The sequence below is a fragment of the Acinonyx jubatus genome, chromosome D3 (genome assembly GCF_027475565.1).
Source record: "Acinonyx jubatus isolate Ajub_Pintada_27869175 chromosome D3, VMU_Ajub_asm_v1.0, whole genome shotgun sequence".
NCBI classification, from domain to species: domain Eukaryota; kingdom Metazoa; phylum Chordata; class Mammalia; order Carnivora; family Felidae; genus Acinonyx; species Acinonyx jubatus.
In genome coordinates this window covers 56,079,756-56,103,244 of record NC_069392.1, presented here as the reverse complement: position 1 = coordinate 56,103,244, position 23,489 = coordinate 56,079,756, and the positions used below count along the sequence as shown (strand labels likewise).

The following is a 23,489-nucleotide window of genomic DNA, read 5'->3' as shown; positions in this document are numbered from 1 at the left end:
TTCCTTCTGAGACCTCTCTCCTTAGCTTGTCTGTCTTCTCCCTGGGTGTTCACATCCCCCTCCCTCACAGATCTGTCTTTATCTCTTTTGATAAGGACACCAGTCATACTGGATCGGGGTCCACCCTAATAACCTCGTTTTAAGCACCTCTTTAAAGGCCCCATCTTCAAATACAGTCATATCCAGAGGTCCTGGGGGTAAGACTTCAGCAGACGAATTTGGGGGAAGTACACAATTCAGCCCATAACAGGTGGTTACTACATTGATATCATTGACTATTATTGATAATAACTGTCAGAGTTACAACTCAATCCTTTAGTCAGGTCTTTCTATGAGCCCTGTAACCTTCATTAACACTCCTAAAATTAGATATCTCCCTGGAAGCTGCACTTTAAAGAAGTTAAATAATTGCACCGAGGTCTAAGATATGTCACAAAGCCAGCTTCCAAGGTGTGTATTTTCAAGCCACTCCCTTCTGTCAGACACAGCTGACAATGTACTTAAAGGACACTTCATTTTTGCAAGAGGCATGTGGGAAGCAGGCATGTATATATGTGAGTAGAAAATGGTTTTCATCTTTGTTCAGTAGGATTATAGGTGATTTTTATGTTTTATTCCTTTGCCATTTGCTTTCCATACTCTTGTGTGTCCACGGACTGCACGATGAAAAGCAATTATAAAAGGCTATTTCCACTTTAAGAAAAATCTGTGTATCACTCAGTTTTACTCTCTTTTCTTTTCAGACACGTCCATCTTGGATTGTCTCTATTCTGCTGGCCTTGACACTCTGACATTCTCTCCGGGACATACCTGGACCCCTCCTTTGATGCATGGACAGTGAGGACTTTCTGCCGTTGAGTCCAAGGCACATGATTTAGGACATGAAAGCCTTGCTTTTATCACCTTACAAGTGCAACCAATGCAGCAAGTCTCCAACAGGAATCTTCTGGTCAACACGCTCTTGCCTCAGTCAGCGGCTCCACCTACTCTCAGCCTGTTTCCCAAATTCAGAACTTTGGATGGAAATTCAGACTGTAGGATGACACTACCTGTGTGGTGCCAGGATTTCTCTCCCCAGATATTCACATAATAGCTCGGATGGAGAAGGTGACAGAGGACAGTGCTGATCGCATATTAAGAAACACCACGGTGAGGAGCACCTGGCTCAGTCGGTTAAGCATCCAACTTAGGCTCAGGTCATGATCTCGCTGCTCATGGGTTCAAGCCCTGTGTCACGCTCTGTGCTGACAGCTCGGAGCCTGGAGCCTGCTTCAGATTCTGTGTCTCCTTCTCTCTCTCCCCATCCCCCACCCACTCATGCTCTCTCTCTCTCCCTCAAAAATAAACATTAAAAAAAAAATGCCAGGATGGGATAGAATAAAAAAAAAAACAACAACAACATCGTGTTGGACTTGAGATCCAAGTTCACAAAGCAACAATGACAGCACAACATATGCCCAGCTAGGACAGAGCTAGACTCTTCTACTTTACATCACTGTAACCCTGGTTTCACAGATAGCAATTTCATTAGGCATGTGATTTCACATGCCTCTGGGGCACAGAGGCAACAAAGCGGAACAACCCAGGGGCAACACACAAAAGAGTGGTGGAAACGGAGGTCAACAGAGCCCATGAGCTCCCTGTGAAGGAAACTGCTTCTTTTAACTCTCGCTAATTATGGCCACGCAGCGATAAAGACCCTGTGTTGGCCTGAGCTTTCAGTTTTACAGAAGAAGCCATATATCCATAATTTTATGTCCAATCCCTCAATTCTTAAATGTTCATAACTGAGCCACCTGGGTGGCTCAGTCTGGTAAGCTACCGACTCTTGGTTTCACTCAGGTCATGATGAGTCCTTCAGTTCGGGCCCCACATCGGGCTCTGTGCTGACAGTGTGGAGCCTGCGTGGCATTCTCTCTCCCTCTGTCTGCCCCTCCCCCTGCTTGCATGCTGTCTCAAAATAAATAAACATCAAAAAAATAAATGAAAACGTTCGTAACTATTGTAAAAAATTTTGAACATACTCTATGAGGCAAATAAAATACCTGCAGGTTTAGTCTGGCCTCATGGGGTGCCAATTTGTGCCAGCCATCATGATTCCCTCCTGGGAATAGTTCCAGTCATATGGACTTAGCATGAGGAGGGACATCTGATGAGAAAGAACTCCATCACTGATAGTGGCTTCAACCCCCAAGGGCTGGTGACAGTCTAGGGGGTGACCCAGATACCTGTGCAACTGTGTCATTGTCATCCACACCAAAGTCTGGCCACATGGCTGCCATGATTGATCCCTTAAGTCCTGACCAAACATCCTGATGTACTCATCTCACGAGAGGAAGGTTTCTCCAAGACAGGTCAGGTGTGCCCCTGGACCAGCATAAGGGAGTCGAGAGTAAGGCCCGGCCGTTCAGGAGTAAACACGGTACCAAGGACCTGAGCTTGGTTCAGGAGGTGAGTAGCTCCCCACTTCTGCTCCCATCCTCCCACTTTGGGGCCGGTTTGGGCCCCTTCCTATGCTCCCAGTCTATAGTCTGAACCAAACCTCTGTCCTCCTTCTTTATTCTGAAATGCCAAAAACGCAGACTTCTAAGTTCTGCCAGGGTGGAAGATTTTGGTTTAAACACCATTTGATCATTTTGCACCACCACCTAAGATCACAAATCTCTTTGCACTCTGTCTATAATGTGTCTGTTCCAGATGATGCTGGTGCTGACAAACCCCACCCCCCCAACCCCAGGCAGAAGTCTCGAACCTAAGAGATCCCCTGACATGGAAGGCATTTTCCCCCCAGAGTAGAATACAGTTAAGTGATATTTGGCAGGGCACTGAAATTCTCTGGTTCCGGTTTTCCCAAAGCTACCTGAAATCTGGATGTTGTTGTTGTTGTCGTTGTTGTTGTTTTTTTTTAGGTCAAATGTTCTGATTTTTCAATGTTGACAGGCATGAAAACATTTTTTAAGATGCATTATAGGGACAAACAAAATATCTGCAGTTTTCTCCTAAAATGAAAGGGTTGAGCTATAGGAGTTCTAAGACATCCAGCTCTGATAACGACAGTGGTGTTTTTTTGATTAATGGGTACTTTGCTTCAGGTGAAATGATCAAATCAGACTTCTCCATGTAAAACTAGCCTTTCAGAGGCAGCTTCCCTTGAAGTACAGCCAGAAAAGGCAGCTGATCTCACGGATTCTACTCATCTCTTTCTCATCCCCCACCCCCAGCCCCGAAGCTGATCCCCTTATACACACATAATCTCTAAATATGTAAGGTGTATGAGATACAACAGGTGAAGTGGCCAGGGCATGCCTGTATCTTGCTGTCATTGTCACGTCCCCAGGGCTTAAAGGGGCCCCCCATGAAGGCTCAGTATGTGTGCAGAAAGTTCCCAGGAATATACCATTCGAGGTCCTACTTGAATAAGAATAATTGCGAGGTACAAAATTCCACAGGAGACTTATATTAAATACTGGCTATCTTGAAAAACTTTAGGTCATTAGCTAGAATCATCCAAGAATAATAAGTCAGATAAATATTATTTCTGCATGTTGTGCATTTAGACTTCTTCTCAGCAGCTGGCTCACATTTTCAGAGAGCACTGGGCTACACCATAACTCAAAACCTATCTTTACTGCTCAGCAGATACATCCTCTACTAAAAGCAACACATTCCTAGGCCTTAAAAAAAAAAAAAAAAAGCTGACAGACAGCTGAGCACAAAAATAAAGATAAATTAATAGAGTTCTAAAAGCAGATGTGGAAAGCACTGGGTTCTCCAAATGCTCGTTTCCTTTGGATCTGGGGGACTCACACATGAGCACAGCTCCGAGGTAACTTCATGAAGGCACACCCTCCCTGACAGGATTTTGACCACCAATCTACTGTTGAGGTTGTAAGACTTTACAGTGATGCAGTTCTGAGGCTCTGGGTAGAGGTCGCTCAGCTCTTCTCCAGCAGCTGAAGTGCACACCCTCAGCCACCTGACATGTTGGGCTCTCACACTGTAGGCCATGATACTTCTACTCTAACAGCTCCAGGGCCCACAGGGTTAAGTTGGCTTACCCCACCCTGCCAGCTCCTTCCTAGAGAAACCACAACAAAGGTGCTTGCCCTCTCCCTCTGCCTCATGACTGACCCCCATGCTTCTCCTGAGTGGCCTCCGTGGGACACTCTGTGTTCTCCCCAGGAAACTGTGAGTTACAAAGCTATAAAACACTCTGCACTTTCTCTCTGGATCTGCATCTGGCCTCACCATACTTCACCCAAGGTAATAGGGTTGAAATGAGGTTAAACAAAGAGGCAATTGAAAGGTTGTCCTTGATTGCAAATGTCTGGTGTTCTGCCGGCGGCTGATCACCATCTAAAAAAGCCTACAAGAGAAGTTCTTCAAAGTCAGGAAGGGGTGACTCAACATGCGGGCTGGGAAAAATGATAGTTTCCTTTTATAAAAACACAAAAGTCACACCCTGAGAAATCTGTCATTTACATCCCTCAGAAGGTACCTTCCTGGCATGGATTCTGGTCAGATACATCAAAATGTGCTGATGTTTGCACACAGCGCCCTGGTCACACCGAGTCTACTGAGACTTAGCTCGAGCGAGGCAGGCAGGGAAAGGCACCTCCATTCCATGGAAAACAGAGTGCCTCGTAGTAACCCCAATAGAGGGAGAACTTGTTCATTTTCCAGGGAATATCTGGGGAGCTTCTGGTCTTCAATCAACAAACACAAATGGAGAGGAAAAATCTGAAGGCAAGGCCCTGGTGGTGGCAACGAAAGGGTGGAGCCTCCTGCTATTTTAGGAAGAGAGGTCTGCAGCAAGGGTTTGACCTCGGTGGCATTTTCTACACAGACAAGCAGCACATGGGTGACAGGACTCTCCCCTGGTTGTGTTTGGGTATTCTGATTCTTAAAAATGTGGCAGTTGACTTTGGCACCTTCCCAGTACTACAACTGCAAGTTAATAAACCGTTGCCAGTTTAACGAGAAGCATTAAGGTGGAGAGCCTCACTAAAGTATTCTACATCAGTAACATCTTTCCCAACCAGGCAACACAATTCACACAGTTCACCATTTGGGGGCCTTGTACAGCCACTGAGATTACCCTGCCCTCAGTCAGGAGGGAGTGAGGGCTGAACTCTTTCCTCCTAACTTGGTCTGTGTGGCAGGCACTGGTGATCGTCAGGCCCAGAGCCACCCCCTTTCTCTCTTGCTGCCACCCCGCCCTGCCCTGAGAGTCCAGGAAGCCAAGTCAAGTCATCTTCCAGCTTCCTTTGCAGCTACAGGTGCTCATGTGACCCAGTTCCAACCTGTGGGAGACGTGTGCGAGGGGCTTTCGACAAAAATGTGGCCTTCTTGCTAAGGGCTGACCCCACCTACCAGGGCCATCCCCCTCAACCCAGGCTTGGCTGTAGATCAATGCGGAGGTTTACACTGATGGTTTACCCCATAAAAATACACACACACACACACTCCTAGATGAGGGTCACAAGAAATTAAATACAACGATGGTTATAATATTCGTTCTATAGAGGTGTGTGTGTGTGGGGGGGGTGTGTATACTTTAAACATAACAAAAAACCCTACTGTGTGGACCCACTATTCAGAATTAGGTAATTTTAGATTTATTTCCTTCCAGGAGGTTCAACTTATGAACATCCATATGTCAGGTGGAAAATCAACTAGACAAGTTTCCCTTGTCCTTGTCTTGGTGCCTTCCCCCCCTTCTAGGTATTAGACCCGTGTGAAACAAAAGCCTAGGATGAGAATCTCTTCAGACACCAAGCTGCACTGACAGGCAACAGTGGGACCAAGTGTGCGGTTCATTTGTCTACACAAATCCCACAAGTTTCCATGTTTTCATTATGGGGAGAGAAATCATCAAATTCATCCTGAAGCCATCTCTACTGACAACTTGTAATGAGGATCAACCACACGCCCGGGAAAAGATTGAAGATGGGTAGAAAGAGGTGACTTTCCAGCCTCCCCAGCACCATGGAGAAGCAGAAGGCTGAGGAACACTCTCTCACACACACACTCGGCATTTATCAAGAAGAACAGAAACCATGACCACTGCCTTGAAAATATGTCCTTAATTTTTTTTTTCTTAACAAGCCCTAAGTTTTCTTTCTCGCTTTTTGCCCCTGTGGCTCCCCAGGGACAGGGTCCAAGAGGGCAGGACTCAGTTCGCTGTGCTGGGTACCAAGACAGGTCAGGAGGCTTCTGCTCAGGGTGAAACACTACAGGAACTGCAGGAGACAGTTTCACTTTGCCTGTCTCATTCAAGCCTGACCATGGATATCTGATACTAAATCATGTTTCATGTACTTGTCCTTCACCCAAGGGAAAAGGAAAAGCAGTATTTCCCCCCTATGTGAACAGGGAGATAAAGCTGTGGGGTTGCAGGTATACGTGAAGAGGAGATGAGATGTTCCCTCCGGGCCCAGGCATGGCCCCTGCTTGACCATGCCCAAGAGAAAGGGACTTGATTGGGTAACTACTCCACATCTTTGAGTCTCAAATCTTCCAGTTGTAAAAATGGAGATAATATTGAACTACATTAAATCTCTCCTTTGACCTATAGTTCAAAACTGTTGATAGCAGTCATTTCTTAGAGTCCAACCTAATAATTCCTGCTCTCCCTTGTCACATTTTTATGGGATCAAGTAAAACTATTTATATGAAGGTGGACAAAAATACTATGACCAAAGAGCATTAATTTTATGAACGGGAACAGTAATCAGTGCTTCAAACACCACATGTACCTCACTTAAAAAAAAAAAATGAGGGGCATCTGAAAGTCTGACTCTTGATTTTGGCTCAGGTCACGATCTTCTGGTTGGTGGGATAGAGCCCTGAATCAGGCTCTGGGCTGACAGCACAGAGACTACTTGGGATTCTCTCTCTCCCCTGTCCCCCCACTCTCTCCCCGTCTCTCTCTCTCTCTCTCTCTCTCTCTCAAAAATTAACATTTTTTTGAAAAATGAAATTATACAGATAGCTTTCCGGAATCATTCCTTAAAATCCAAGTTGTGGGCCCACCCCAAACCTACCGAGTCACAAACATGAAAACCCAGTGAGGAGTGTATGCTTCTGACAAGCATTCTCAGTAATAACCCAAGTTATTGATTTCCCAGGAAAGAAATTGGCCTCTTTGGTTTGGGGTGACTTTCTGCTGAAATGCAGGCCCCCGTAGTGTGTTTCTTTCCTCACCAAATAAAAGGGATTGTAGAGAACCTCCTGAGAAGGAGTATTTTCCTTAATAACCAGGAAGAGGTGTGGGGCAAAAATTAGCTCAGTCACCGACTAGTTACCAGGAAGTGATAAAACCTGAAGAAAGTGTCATCTTTTGTTCGGGGATGTCTTTATCATCTTACTCTGTAATCCAAGTCTTTTTCAAAACTCTCAGTATCGAAGTTTCTGGAAGCAATGCCAGGGCCCCCTTGCAGCGGGCACATCAGAACTTACCCCTCAGAATGTAGTTCTGATAGTTCTGGTCTGCCTCAGCTCCCACCTTGATCAAACACGTCAGACCTTCAGCCACTACAAATTCATGCACCAAATCCTTGTCATCCTGGGCAGGAAAGGAGAGAGAAAAAAGACTTCAAATACTGTCCCAGTCCATGCTCTGTCCATGCTGTTAAAACTATGTACGAGCCTTTGAAGCCAGACTGACCTCTAAAGAGTGTTCTGCTCTATTCAAATGAGGCATCTTAACTGTTGCCAGAGGAATTTTACAACCAGTCTCCACGTTGTTGTTTGCCAAAGACCAATTATTGCCTTCTGGGCAATCTAATAAAGATAAAGCAAATGAATCCCCTGTCAAGAATATTTATAGTGTTCTGTTTTTCATTCTTCAAAAATCACCAGGCTCTGCTTCCCCACAGGTCCCTCAGGACGGGCCACATGAAGCTTGCTGGCTTTTAGCAACAGGAAACGTTCCATTGCAGCACAGACCATCAAGTGGTGGATTCAAAGCCACTCGTGTGTTCCAAAAGACCGTCCTTAAGGTCAGTGGTTACAAGGGTCTTGCACATGGTATCTGAGTGAGGAAGCAGTTTCTCCTCCTCCCAAGTTGCGTTGCAGGACAAGCCAGGAGGCACATGACCAGCCGTGCATCTGGAGCAACCACATCTGTCTGCAAAGGGGCCGCCTCAGGAAGCCACAGGAAGTCACAGGAGGCAGGACGTGGAAGGAATCTCAGGGACCATCTAATGCAGTGGTTCTCAAAGACAGGTGTCCAGACTCACTGGCAGCATGAGCATCACCTGGGCACTTGTTACGAATGCAAATACCCCAATTTACTGCATAGAAAATTCTACCATGAGGCTCAGCAATCTGTGCTTAACGCATCCCCCCAGGTGACTCAGAGATGTTCCGATGGTTCTCACCCCTGACTCCTTCACATTAGGATCATCTAGGGAATCTTTAAAAAGAAATAGGAAGCAGGATCTGCCCAGATGAATTTCATCACAATTTCTGAGGGCAGGGCTCTGGCTGTGAATAACTTCCCCAGGAAATCCTTAAGGGCAATCACTTCGAGGACCATTGATCTAAGCCTACCTTCTCTTTACAGAAGACTCAAAACTTGGGCTGAGATCACCTATGTCCAGCCAGCGCCCAAGCGCAATCATTTTCTGCAGTACCAAGTTCTACAGAGCTCTATGAGAGGGATTTTTCCACTACTGTTTCAGGAGATGTCCTGAATTGGACAATGCCTGGTCTCAGAGGCAGCTAGCATAAGACTGGAACATTCATCTTCAATTATAACAACAGAGCAAAAATTAAAAAAAACCTCAGTGATGTAAATAGTAGGAAGCTTAATGGAATAATGAATGGTTATTATTATAGGAATGGTCAGCAACCATAGTTTATCTCCAAAAAAGAAAAAAATAATTTAGACAAATGGGCATAATTCTCCTGTCCCTATGTGAAATCAGCCCCTCATTTTGACTTTATGGCATTTTCCAATTATATGGATGGAGGACTTGAGCTAAATGTGGGCAGGCCAGGCGAAGGCTCCCTTTGAACCAAGAAAACACTCTCAACGTTCAGAGGGCACTGGTGGGGGTGGGAGATGCTTGTGCCCTGAAGGTAATGAAAGACAGCTGTGTTAACTCAGACTTTAAGATAATCACGGCTTTAGAAGCAAGAGAAAATGGGACAATATCATGAGTTTTTGGAAAATTACTTTACACTCGTATGTATAAAGGAAATAAAAATAATTCTCCCTCCATCCATATCCTTTTCCACCAGCATATGTGAAAAGTGAACATTTAGATGAGCTCATGTCTAGTCAGAAGGTTTTTCCAAGCATGTAACAAATGTTTATTACTTGAACTAAAGCTAGATTCATACATGACTTCATGGTGAAAAAGTGAGAACAAGCCCTCGAGAAACCACTCAAGCTAATCACTAATATTAATACAGCCGAGAGTTGGCTGCCAGGCCAAGGTACTCAGCAACCAAATCCTCGGACCAGGGAGGCAGTGTTTATGAAGATTCAGAACCTTAACTAAAACGTATGGACATATGTAGATAAGGCACTTAAGAAATAGGCATTTGTGGCTAATAAATTGTGGAGAATGTCCTCCAAGTTGGCAATGTAGGAGATTTTGAACACATATCCTAAAATATTTAGGCATTAATAAATGATATTTAAAACACTCGTTTCCAACTAGAATGAAATCAGAACGTTAACACCAACTGATCAGGGATTGTCCCTGCATTTCAGAATTTTCTACACTAGCCATACTTCAACCTGTGATCTTTTGTTTGTTTTTCTTTTTAGTGCTCATTCGTCAAGGAAAACTATTCAGCTCAATGCAAAAGACCAATGGCTTGGTATTTTACACCCTTATACTCTTAAGTTCCAGAAAGAAGTCCTGCATGTAGAAAACACAAGATGACTTAAATGCAGACTATGGGTTTGGGAGAAGGTGATCCAAGCCCCAGACAGTTTACGCCTGTGTAATCCATTCAATACCCAATGATGCCTGCCTGGTTTAGAGCCATTGACTACATAATACCAGCAAATGCTGCTCAAAACTATCCGTGTGATGAATAAATGGCAGAAATAACATCCCTGAGAATTCAGAGTTAACACCACAGAACAAACTCAGTGAAGGAATGTGCAACAAGACCTCAACCACGTTCATTTTGTTTTTGAATTTTTTTTCTCCAAGGAAAACTTTAAACATATACAGAAGACAGAACAGTTGAGTGACCCTCAGGTGCCAGTCAACTCCTACCAGTCCTGTTTCCCCTACCACCCCATATTAATTTGTCTGTCTGCTGCTGCCCTATTAAAGGGAATCCCAGACATCACATCACTTAATCCATAAATACTCCAATAACCATCTCCAAAATACAGAAACTCTTTTTAAAGTTATGTACTCACAATAAAAAACTGATGCTTTAATATTACGAAATGTCCAGTCCGTGACCCAAACTCCAATTGTTTCATAAATACTGTTCCATTTTTTACATTTTGTACCAGGAGCCAAACAAGATCCACATGGGACATTCAGTTGATAAGTTTTAAAGGTCTTTTTAATTCATCTTTTTTGTTTTCCTTGAAATGTAGGTGTTTAGGAAAGTAGGTCATCTGTCCTGTAGAGTAGCCTACAGTCTGGACTTTATTCATTACACCACTGTGGGGAAGATTAGCATGTGCCTCTATCCTAGATCATTTTTAAACTGGTACTGCACAGGGGGACATGAGGAGATCCAGAGTTGATTTTGTTGGCTTTAGCACACCACCGATGGGAGTGCGAATTCCCACGAGGAACGACACACAATCTGGCCTTATCTCTTTTCCAGCATGTCAGCGCAGGCATTGATGTTCAATACCCAGATCAATTCACCTAGGGCTACAAAACTGTGATATTTTAATTCTGTTATTCCTCCCCATTAGCTAGAAGATTATGGTAAACAAAACTTCCATTCACCTACCATTCCATTACCCTAAAGTTTACATAGAGAAGGGTACAATACCTAGGTATTTTATTATGTTTAGTGCAATTGTAAACCTCCTGGAAGAAAACATAGGTGGTAATTCCTTTGACAGCAGCCCTAGCAACATTTTTCTAGACATCTCCTAAGGCAAGGGAAGCACAAAAGCAAAATTAAACCATTGTGGTTATACCAAAATAAAAAGTCTTTGCACAGTGAAGAAAGCCACCAACAGAGCAAAAATGCAACCTATTAACTGGTAGAAGTTATTTATAAATGATATATCCGATAAGGGGTTAATACCCAAAATATATATAGAACCTATACAACACCAACACACACACACACACACACACACACACACGATTTGATTTAGAAACGGGCAGATGACCTAAATACATACTTTTCTAAAGGAGACATACAGATGGCCAACAGACACATGAAAAGATGTTCATCACACATCATCAGGGAAATGCAAATTAAAACTATAATGAGGTGTCACCTCATACCTGTCAGAATGGCTAAAATCAAAAACAAGAAATGACAGGGGTTGGTGAGGATGTAGAGGAAAAATGGAATCCTTGTGCACTGTGAGTTGGTACAGCCACTGTGGAAAAGAGTACGGAGTTTCCTCAAAAAATTAAAAATAGAGTTACTATATGATCCAGTAATGCCACTACACGGTATTCATCCAAAGAAAATGAAAACACTAATGCAAAAAGATATATATACTCCTATGTTTATGGTAGCATTATTTACCATAGCCAATATATGGAAGCAACACAAGTGTCCACGGACAGATGAATGAATAAAGAAGATGTGGTATATCTACCTATATATAGACATATACATCTATATATACACATACATATATACATACAGTGGAATATTACTCAGCCATAAAAAAGAATGAGATCTTGCCATTTGCAGCAACACAGATGGATCTAGAGGCTCTAATTTTAAGTGAAATCACTTGAATTTAAGAAACAAAAGAGATCCAGAGTAAAAAGTATAGACTCAAATACAGACAGCTGGTGGTTGCCAGAGGAAATGTAGGTGGAGGGATGTATGAAACAGGGAAAGGGAATCAAGAGCAGTGTAGATGAGCATATAAAATTGAATCGTTATTTTATACACCGGAAACTAATATAACACTGCATATTAATTATACTTGAATTAAAACAATTTTAAAGGCAAAGGGTAAGATAAATGTGAGATTCTTAAACTTTACCCTTTTTCAAAATAATCAGCTGATTCACTAGCATCTTCCTAAGGTGACCTATTCATCGTTATTTTTTAGTATCATTATGAACTCATCAATGCCAACTTTCCCGATGTCTTTCAATCCATCGTATTTATCATCCTTATTGATGTTGCTATTTTCCAACCACCAGTAGAAGACCCTTCAACATGCTCCTGAGTTCTTTGTTCTTTTGGCAAGAATCCTAGCAGGACCTGATACCGTCCTTGCTTTAAGGTTTTTTTGTTTTTTTGTTTTTTTGTTTTTTTGTTTTTTTTACCCATTTCCTATTCCAGACTTCGAATCAGCTATTTCTCCAAGGATCTATTGTTCCTTTCAGTATCTCAACATCACAACCTTGGGGCTAGTGGTGCTTTAAGTAATAGGCTGACCATTGTTCCTAGTGCTTTTTAGTAAACTTTGAGCTGGAAATATGCTTAGTTGCTTGTTAGTTAGACAATAAACACCATGGGTTCATGCTGATACTTTCAATTAAATTCAGGAATACAGAGTTCTTAACCTCTTCTACCTTTCTATCTCCTTTTTCCTCACACACCAAGAATCTTAATGCTTAACAACTCTAAGAATGACCAAATTAGAACACATACACCAGTCTTAGAACAGCAACACAACACCAGCAGCAGCAATGGGACTATTGCAAACAGTTGACTGGGCGTGTGGTTCCTTTCGTTCTTAGAATATATCTACTCAGGGGCGCCTGGGTGGCTCAGTCGGTTAAGCGGCCGACTTCACCTCAGGTCATGATCTCACGGTCCGTGAGTTCGAGCCCCGCGTCGGGCTCTGTGCTGACAGCTCAGAGCCTGCCTGGAGCCTGTTTCCGATTCTGTGTCTCCCTCTCTCTGACCCTCCCCCGTTCATGCTCTGTCTCTCTCTGTCCCAAAAATAAATAAATTAAAAAAAAAAAAGAATATATCTACTCAAAGCACACAAATCACAATGTTTTAAAGTCACTTGGAATAACTGACTCCTCTCTCTTCAGTTTCTGCCACCAACTGGATACTCAATGAGGTGAACACAGGTTTTGAAAGAAGTCAAAGCTGAACAGAACATCAGGCAGGCTGAGGGACTAAATGAATTAGGACGAGGAATGGCATGAGCCTGGCCCTCTGGTGGTACAGTGAGGGTCCAGCCCAACTGCAGCTGGGGATCTGGGTTGAAGAGAAGGATGTCATCAAAGGTAAACAAGTTTCGTTTTGTTTGGCTAAGGAACAAGGAGATACAGATGGAACTTTGGGGACAATTAGTATAGTGTTTACTAAATTAGAAACCAGAAAGACTAACGACATACACATCTGCTAGAAGGTTATCCAATTCACCCATTGCTTACACAGCCGCAGATACTGTGCTTGGCCCCAAAGACTCAGTGATGAAATCCAGGGAGCTTGCAGACAGCTAGACTCAGACAAGTGCCGTAAGTTCTATACTACAAGTAAGCTCAGAGAACTTCAAAGGTATTTGGAGGCACTGGAAGGACTCATTTAGGGAGAAGGGCACTAGCAAGAGGAGACACCAGGAGGTCAACCAAGAGACATGGAGAGTGGATGTGGGGTGGCAACACATTATGGGATAGAAGCAATAGATCCAGGGGAAAAGGTGCAGAAAAGGAAGGGTACAGCTTGCTCCCAGAATGCACCCATGAATAGAATTTAAGATGCAGTCAAGGGCAGAGAATTGGGCAGCAGAGGCTTCCATGAGGGCTTCATGTTAGACTGAGAAATTCAGATGTAATCTAGAAGGCTACATGGGACCAGCAAGAGAAGGCCTTCCTCAAACCCCTCTGGTAGAAAGAACAGACTGAGATGGAGAGAACCAAAAGCAGGCAGTGCCCATGGACAGATGTTGCCATTTTTCCAGAAGAACCGGTCTGAACCACGGTAGACCCCAACCGCAAGGTGTTTCAGAGACGCTGCAGCATGAGGAGCAATGACAGGGTAGGTTCACCACCATAACTATTGGAAGAGCCAAGAGGGTTCATGTCCAGATATGTTAACACTGAGAAGGGACTCTGCTCTGGGAGAAGGTTAAGGGCATGACTGAACACATTTCAGGAACAACAGGATGAGAATGTGCAGATGGGATGGATTGTTGGCCTTTTTGCCAGTCCCCTCTCAGGAAGACATCCATGAAGGGGAACTGCCACTCTGGCAGAACTATCACTGACAGGGGTGCCTGGGTGGCTCTGTCAGTTAAGCATCTGACTGTGGCTCAGGTCACGATCTCATGGTGCATGAGTTTGAGCCCCGTGTCGGGCTCTGTGCTGACAGCTCAGAGCCTGGAGCCTGCTTTGGATTCTGTGTCTCCCCCTCTCTCTGTCCCTCCCCCGCTTGTGCTCCGTCTCTCTCAAAAATAAATATTAAAAAAATAAAAATAAAAAAACTATCACTGACAAAATTTTTTAAGAATATGGCTAAGACAGGAACTGAAGAGAAGAGGGATATGCCCGAGGAATATACAGACACTCAGTGCACGTGCTACCTCCTGACTCTGCCCAGACAGCAGCCTCCCACTCCTCTCCTGGCTCTGTCCCTCTCTCCTCTTGGCTGCTCACAAGTGAGAGTCTCTCAGCTTGCCTGCTCCCCTGTCCTGGCCTTCTTCACTAGGCCCGGGACTTTCTCAAGGCAGGGGAAGAGGGAAGGCTTAGGAAGAAAGGATAAAATGGACCCTGCATGTGTGCACAAGGGACACATCCACAGCAGCATGGTTTCTAAAATAGCCAACATTGGGAATAAACCAACAGAAGAGTGAACAAAGCCAATTATGCTTTATCCATACAATAGACGACTCTGAGCTATGTCAGTCATGCCTACATCTATCCCGTTTTCACTAAATAAGCTGGAGTATGATCCATGCAGCATAACATGTATGAAGTTAACAAAGGATATACATACTCTTGGTGAATATTCACCAACAGCATGGAAACATGGATACAGAGGGGGCCTGGGGTGGGAGGAAGATGGTTAGTACTGGGGACAACGCAAGACCTCAATTATATCTGCAGTAGGTTTTTCTTTTTAAAAGTCTGAAGTCAGCATGGAAAAACATGATTTGGTAAAGTCGTCTTTACTTATGTTTGAAATATTTAATAGGGTAAAAATAGTCTCAACTGAGACTCTGACCTAATTGACATTTTAATCGAAAGGAACTTTTCTTTCCGTAACCAGTAAGAGGCAGAAATAGGTTTGTATCTGATTCCATAAGCAATACAAAAACAGGACCTGTGAGCACACGTGTCTTCTTTTTTACCTGAAATATCTGCTTCAGGGAGAAAAGGGCCCTTCTTAAATCTCGCCCACTGGAGTTGTACAGTTTTTCTGAAATAAAAAAAAATATAAAATTAATTAAACTGACGCAATCAAGGGTAAAGACACAGAGAGAACACGAACAATGAACAGAATGTCCACTGCAGAGGTGAGGGGACTGGATCCAGTTAAGATACAGACCTCACCTCAGATGGTACAAGGAACAGTCCAGGCTGCTACAGGTGGCCGGAAGAGGGGATGAGTGAGTTTTAGAGACCAACACCCCACGTGCACCCTCAGCCACCACCCTCCCTCTCTCCAGACTTCTAGTCCCAGCTGTTTGTAGACCATTGTACTCGATAGCCAACTATATCCGGCAAATGAACACAGTCATGATGGAATGCATCCTCCCCCCTCCCTCCTTCCTGGCCTCACAGCCCCAGCACCACTGTGCTTTCTGCAGCTGGGCTCAGCTTTGAGGGACCTCTTCTTCCTGGGATCTAACGGTCAAGGGCCTTAAAGATCCAAGGGCAGCACAGGACGCTGTGCTGGATTAAGGACTGGATGTCTTGGCGATGGCCCTCTAAGCAGCCTCTGCTCTGCCTGCTCCCGGGCTCTCACTCATGTTCAAGAACGGGTCTGGCCCTGAGCCAGGCAGACAGAGGAGCCCTGTGTCAGGCTTCTCTGGCTCAAGATGCAGGCCAACTCCTACAACCCCCATGTTCCCCTCAGTCATATTTAACACATTCTCGTTAGGTCAGGCCCAGCGAATAAGGAGGTGACCCCAACCTAACACCCAACGTCCAGAGGTCCCAACATGACAGGAAGATGAATGAATATGCCACAATTACTAGTTAGCCAGCGGAGGAGAGCTGCAAAGTGCCGAGGGCACATAGGAGGAGGGGAGAAACCAGTTATCCCGGTCTACACAGAAGGCCTGGGAGTGCAGAGTACTCAGCTTCACACAACTCAAGTGTGGCCCTGACCCACGTGATTCCGCTGGCAGGTCAGGTTCCTCACATCGGGCACCAGGCTTTCCCAATACACAGCACCCAACATGTATTTCCTGAGTGTCTGCCAGGAACTGTTCTAGGCACCAGGTAGTGAAGAGTGAACTTAATAAGAGCAACAACTAAGCAGTCAGCCTGCATTTCAAAGCTGGTGTCACCACCTACTTGGGAGATGACCTTGAACAAAGTAGTCTACTTCTAAGTCTTGGATTTCCTGGTCTATAAAATGAGAACAGGTAACAATAGACTTAGAGGATGAAAGTTTTGTGTTATGCCAAACACTGATAGGACAAAGGCAGATACCAAAGCATTTAAAACGTTAAGAATAAAGTAGTCAATAGCAGTGTTATTCTGGTGGCTGGCCACTCTGAGCTTCAATTTCAGCATATGGGGGCAATGCCCAGAATCACATTCTCTGCTTATGTCATAGACTTGAGTGGAAGGCCATGGAATACACAGGTCTAAAAGAGTTGGCAGAAGTCTGGTCATGAGAAGAATATTCCCATTTTGCACAGTAGCTCTGAAAGTGAACAGGCTCCCACTTTAGATTCAGAAGGATGTAGGGCAGGTGGGACTCAGCAATTATGGTGGTAGCTTCCCACAAAGGCCTCCCCACAAACATCTTGACCTCTTCCCATCCACTTTCCAGACGAAGGCCAGAAGGATTCGGTGACCACCTGATGACATCACCACTCCTATTTAAACCCTTCAATGGCTGCCCCTGCACGGAGAATGAAATCCAAGATCCTCTGTATGACCCATCAAGCCCTTGATCATGCAGCCTTGGCCGCCTCCCTCACTGTGTTGCAGACACTGGTTTTCTCCAGGCAACTTGGGCAGGGGTCAGGTTCCTCCAGACTCAAAACCTATGAAGACACCCAGTAAGTGGCAGAGGCTAGATTACGTCAGATTGGGGGGTCTGTGGTGTCTGACCCCAAGGCCTTCTCATTGTTTGACCACCATGGAATCTACCACATCTATACAATATACAGTTGATGATCACTTATTACGAAGAGCTTTGATTAAGAGAGTATGCATTGTCTTCCTAAAAACAAGTATCTGAGAAAACTCTAGAGGAATCAACCAACCCTAAAATGAACATCTAGTTTATCATAGACCCTAAGACATGAAGCCCAGACAACTTTCAAGTTGACTTCTAAAATGTCTGCATGGCCTCAAAATACATTAAATAATAAATAAATGGAGTTAACTGCATCACCCCTGGGTCTGGTCCTCAGGGCGATCACTTGTTCAGTTTCCACAGCTAACATCTCAGATTTCTCAAAGTTTGGGTTTTGCCACTACCACTTCTAATAAATAAGAACAAATCTATCAGATGCAAGTATGGGGCTATAGAAATGAAGAAGAAGGGCAGATTTATCTTATCCAGGAAAAGGATCAGAAGACAGAGTCAATTCCAAGTACCTCTGTATAAGTTGGTAAGGCTCGCGGTAGACTTTCTTGCATATATACCACTAGGTAACCAGCAAAAATAGTCTTAAGTGAATTCACAATATCACAGAGCCTCCTTTAGTTACCAATGACCTGTCCTGGCTTCTGATTCACGTGAATGAAAATGATGGTTAGTTGTGTTCAGGTTGTTAAGGTTTTAGTACTTGGTATGATAGTCAAAATCAGGTAAAAAAAAAAAATCAAATTTAGCTGAAAATGACAATATTTTGTTGAGGATTTTTTACATCTATATTCATGAAGCATATTGATGTGTATGTATAGTTTTGTTTCCTTTTAATGGTGCTGATGTTGAGGCAATGCTGATCTCATGAGTTGGGAGTATTCCCTCTTCTTCGACTTTCAGAGCAAGTCGGTATAGTTGGTATTATATATTCCTTAAATGTTTGGCAGAATTCTCCAGTGACGCTACCTGGGCCAAGAGTTCTCCTTATTGGAAGGTTTTCAACTATGAATTCAATCTCTTCAATTAGTATAAGGCTCTTCTGATTATTTCTTCTTGAATGAACTTTAATAATTTGTATCTTTCAAGGAACGTTTTCCAATTCACCTAAGTTGTTCAATGTATGGGCATAAAGTTGTTCATAATATTCCCGATCATCCTTTTATTGACTTTAGCAATCTCCTCTCTTATTCCTGTTATTGGTAATCTGTGTCTTTCTTCCCTTTAACTTGGTCTGGCTAAAGATATATCACATTTTATTGCTCTTTTCAAGCAACTTTTGATTTCATTGTTCTTTCCTTTCCTAATTTTTATATCATTTTCCTCCTTCTGCTTGCTTTTGGCCTAATTTGTTCTTTTTTCCTACTTTCTTAAGATGGAAATTGAAACGACTGATTTGAAACCTTTCTTCTTTTCTAATGTAAGTAGTTAGTGCTATAAACATCTCCCTAAGCACAGCTTTGGCTACACTCTGCAAAATTTGATACATTGTTTTTGTTCTCATTCAGTTCAAAATTGAATGAATGATGAGTATTTCATTCCACTCAAAATGTGTTGGTTTGTTTGTTTACACCTATGGCTTATTTAGAAGTACACTGTTTAACTTCCAAATATTTAGGAATTTTCCAAGTATCTTTTTGTTGCAGATTTCTAGTTTCTTTAACAAGATAAGAACTTTTTATTTTGCTTTTCTTCATTTCTCAAACTTACGTAATAGAGTATATCACCCTCCTTTTTTTTTTTTGGAATTTTTAAAAACATTTAGATTCGAGTTAGTTGACATATAGTGTAGTATTGGTTTCAGGAGAATTTAATGATTCATTGCTTACACATAACACCCAGTGCTCATCCGAAGAAGTTGCCCTCTTTTTGTTTAAGTTTATTTTGAGAGAGAGAGTCTGCACGTGAGGAGGGAGGGGCAGAGAGAGGGGACGAGATAGAATCCCAAGTGGGCTCTATACTGTCATAATGCATCCCAATGCGGGGCTCAAACCCACAAACCCTGAGATCATGACCTGAGCAGAAACCAAGAGGTGGACGCTCAACCAACTGAGCCACCCAGGCACCCTCAATAAGTGCCCTCTTTAATGCCCATCCCCCCCCCCCACCTTCCCTCCAGCAATCCTCAGTTTGCTGTCTACATTTAAGAGTCTCTTATAGCTTGCCTCCATCTTTATCTTTTCTTCCCCTCCCCTATGTTCATCTGCTTTCTTTCTTAAATTCCACATGAGTGAAATCATAAGATTTGTCTCATTGTCTTTAATTGACTTTGCTTAGCATAATACACTCAAGTTCCATCCATGTTGTTGCAAATAGCAAGATTTCATTTTTTTTTTTGATCACTGAGTAATATTTCATTGTATATAGATAAACCACATCTTCTTTATCCATTCATCCATCAATGGCTATTTGGCCTCTTTCCATACTTTGGCTATTGTTGACAGCGCTGCTATGAACATTGGAGGGCATGGGTCCCTTCAAATCAGCATTTTGGTATCCTTTGGATAAATACCTAGTAGTGCCACTGATGGGTCACAGGGTAATTTTTTTTTTTTTAACTTTTGAGGAACCTCCATACTTTTTTCCAGAGCAGCTGCACCAGTTTCATTCCCACCAACAGTGCAAAAGGGTTTCCCTTTCTTGGCATCCTCACCATCTGCTGTTTCCTCAGTTGTTAATTGTAGAGGTTCTGACAGGTACGAGGTGGTATCTCAGTGGTCACTTTTGGTTAGTATTTGCATGGTGTAGAGTTTCTCGTAGTTATAGTTGCAATGTTTTTATCTAGTCTGATAACCTCTCTTTTAGTTGATACGCATCCACTACATATTTTTAGCATCTAGGACATCACAAAGGACTCTGTGGTGGCACTAGAACAGAAGACCTCAGGGAGGCCTGATGGTGCCTTCCACCCTTTGATGAGAAACATGCTTGTACAAATGCCAAAGATATCTTTGAGTGGTGCCAAAAACTCTCCCTTTTTTTTTTTTTTTGCCAAGTCTCTCTTAATTAAACCACAATTTCTATTTGAAAAGTCTTTCTATTTCAATTGTCCTTAATTAAAAAATAAGACTATTTATAGTTATTAACTTTATTCATTCATTCATTCATTCAGCTTTGTTTGGAATAATTATTTAATGAAATAGAAAAGTTCCCAAATAATTCTTTAATGCCAGAGAATTCTCACTACAAACTTCAGAGAAAGATTCACATATTTTAATGTAGTTTTGCCTTTTTAATACCAAATCTCAAAAGATCAGCCATCTTATTTAAGAATATTACATATTTTGGCTGAAATGTCCTTCAAAGGGCAAAGTGTTTTTATTCCATATGTTAAAAGCACTCCATGAGGTCTAGATCAGAAATTCTTCCAATCTGGCATCTGTTAAATTGTAGTTTGTTTGTTTGTTTGTTTGTTTTAACCATTCATGGAAGTGATTAGCAGTGATGTTTCACTTTTATGGACCAAGGTATCTTCTCCCCAAGTACTGCAAAACCTTTTTTGTTTTTTTTCTATGCAACTGATATTTTTACAAATGTCATGCATCGGTCTCTATAACATGAAAACACGGAAATCCTCACCACTGTGGTTGAAATTAAAAGGACCAATTAGTTATCCCAAGAGGTATTACTCTGATTTTGATAAGATCATTTATATTGTCTTTCTTAAAGAACCAAGATCATGGGGTAAAATGAAATTACAGTGCTTAATTAAAACTCAAATTTGCCCTCTACTTTTAAAACATAGTGATACCAGATAGCCTCTATACTCATCCTAACATGTTCTATTGTTTCTTCACATACATTTTAGGAGACACCAGTGTTTACCTAGAACAAATAGGATTAGGAACCAAGCACATTTGTAAGTGACATACAGGCATACATTGGCGATATCCCAAGTTCAATTCCCAAACAATGCAATCAAGTAACTATCACAATAAAGTCAAGAGAATTTTTTGGTTTCCCAGTGCATATACAAGTTACGTTGACACTATACTATCATCTATTGAGTGTGCAATATTACATCTAAAAAAAACCAATGTACATATCTTAATTTAAAAATAACTTTATTGCTAAAAAGCTAACCATCTGAGCTTTCAGCAAGCAGTCATCTCTGATTCCAAATCAACGTAACAGATATAACAATAAAAAAGTTTGAAATATTGTGAGAATTACCAAAATATGACAGAGACATGAAGCGAGCAAATGCTGTTGGAAAAATGGCACCAATAGACTTGCTTGACACAGGGTTGCCATAAAACTTTCAAATTTGTGAAGAAAATCATACCATCTGCCAAGTGCAATCATGTGCAATAAAATGAGGCATGCCTATATCCTTTATCACATTGAGAGGCACACACAACTCCTGCTGGCAGAGGACCAGCCAGCAGACATTTCATCACATCAGGTATTGGGCTCAAACCAGTGACTACTGATAGCCTTTTGGTGTCATTCAAGAGCAGCCCACACAGACCAAAGGAGAAGCACTCCTTCCTACCACCCAGGTCCCAGCTTCCTCGATTCAGGGCTACCCATGCCACAGGAGGCATGGGCTCGAGCTTTAACTGCTGGCCACTCTCTGGAGTTCAAGAAACTAAGTGTTCTATTTGTGTCACATCCAGGCCTCACCATACGGGAAGTCAGACTCACCATGGTTGTGCAGGCCTCCCTTTCAAGTTAGACTAGAGTGTGCAGGGCTCACCTAGGAATACGACTGGCCTGGTAGCTTCTTGAGGGTATGTCTGACATAGCTCCTGGATGCATCCACATCAATCACTCCTCCTTTAGAAGCAGCAGTCTATGCAGAGTTCAGGTTTGAGTCTTAATCAGGGCTTACAGGAGTAAACGCAAGGCTTCCTTACAGAGGGGTGACTGAGAACCGTGGCACTCCCTTGCTCTGCCCTCCGTGTCCACAGCCTCTGCTCTCTGTGTGCATCCTCATGCATGCACATCCATGTGCACACTGGGCTTCAGCCTATGAAGAAGGAAACAGAGCTCGGAGGTCCTCTTACTCTCCCACACACCCAATCCACTGTGCAGACTGTTCTAATGGGTCCCAAATCCCGAGAGAGGGAATTTCATACATCCCTACTGCCTGAAAGTCAGCTAACACAAAAGAGAGAGGGCATCGAATGTAGAGCAGGGAGAGAGGCCCAGAGCCCACCCTATGCCAGTAAGAGGGCATCTCCAGAGGCTTCTCCCAGGAGCTCACAGAGCCTCTCTCCCTTTTCCTCTTTGTCCACCTACATTGTGAACACATGCTAAAGAGCATGCAGCCTCTACTGGGGAGGATGGGGGGGACAAGAAAAGACAGATCTGGCCGCCCCAGACTCAGCTTAAGAGTCCTAAGTCAGAGCACTGGGGAAGAAGATGTCCATGTAAGAAGTGGCAAGTATCAAAAAAACACATGTCAACTCAAAACTGAAACCTTATGTGTAAAGAGGAGGGCTGGGTTCAGATTGGAGTCCAGAAGATTTGCCATTCTCACCAAGCTTGGAGACAGCCAGGTGGGAGGTATGCAAAGAGGAACCCCGCCTTCCATCAGCACGGCCCCAAGGGTGGACAGAAGTCTTGAGAGCTCTGGTGGCAGAAGGTCCCATGGGAGAGTCCAGGCCAGCTCCAGTAGTGAGCAAGGCTGTAATGGGCCAATGATGCATCCATTCTTATTAAAGTCAAGTACAGCTGTGGTTGGCCAATATGTGTTTATTCTCCACCTTCTTCCAAACTCAATCTGCCCAGGATGCAGTCATTTGTATAGCACTAGCCTTTGAGTGAAAGGCTATTTTGAGCCTCCATTTGGTGGGGAAAGGAGGCATCAGCAGAATAACCACCCCTATCTTTTCTCTCCATGGTTCATGCCTTTTAAAATGAAACCTGTTCCTTTAAGAGACACAATTAATGTATCATATTTTAAACCAGCTTACAATAATGAGCCGAGGGCAAATTAATTAAAGGCCGTTAGGGACCATTCCTGTTCCATCACTGGGAAGGAAAGCTGCATGGGCCGCAAACATCAGTGCTGACAGGCACAGCCAGAGAGTTCCTGTGCTGCTGCTCAGCCAAGAGCACAGTGACGAAAACCTCGTGTGGGGAAAGCAGACCAGGATGTTAGAAGGAATCGA

General features: G+C 43.2%; 1 protein-coding gene across 10 annotated transcripts in view; it reads right to left on the bottom strand.

Moving 5' to 3' along the window:
* FHOD3 (formin homology 2 domain containing 3) overlaps positions 1–23,489 on the bottom strand; it is a 468,859-nt gene that overhangs the window by 256,377 nt on the left and 188,993 nt on the right. For all 10 annotated transcript variants that reach the window (XM_027068795.2, XM_053206689.1, XM_027068790.2 and 7 more), the window contains exons 4-5: positions 15,452–15,519; positions 7,462–7,567 (exon numbers count right to left, since the gene is read on the bottom strand). In XM_027068795.2, the coding sequence (XP_026924596.1) occupies positions 7,462–7,567; positions 15,452–15,519 (174 nt within the window). The remainder of the gene's footprint in view (positions 1–7,461; positions 7,568–15,451; positions 15,520–23,489) is intronic.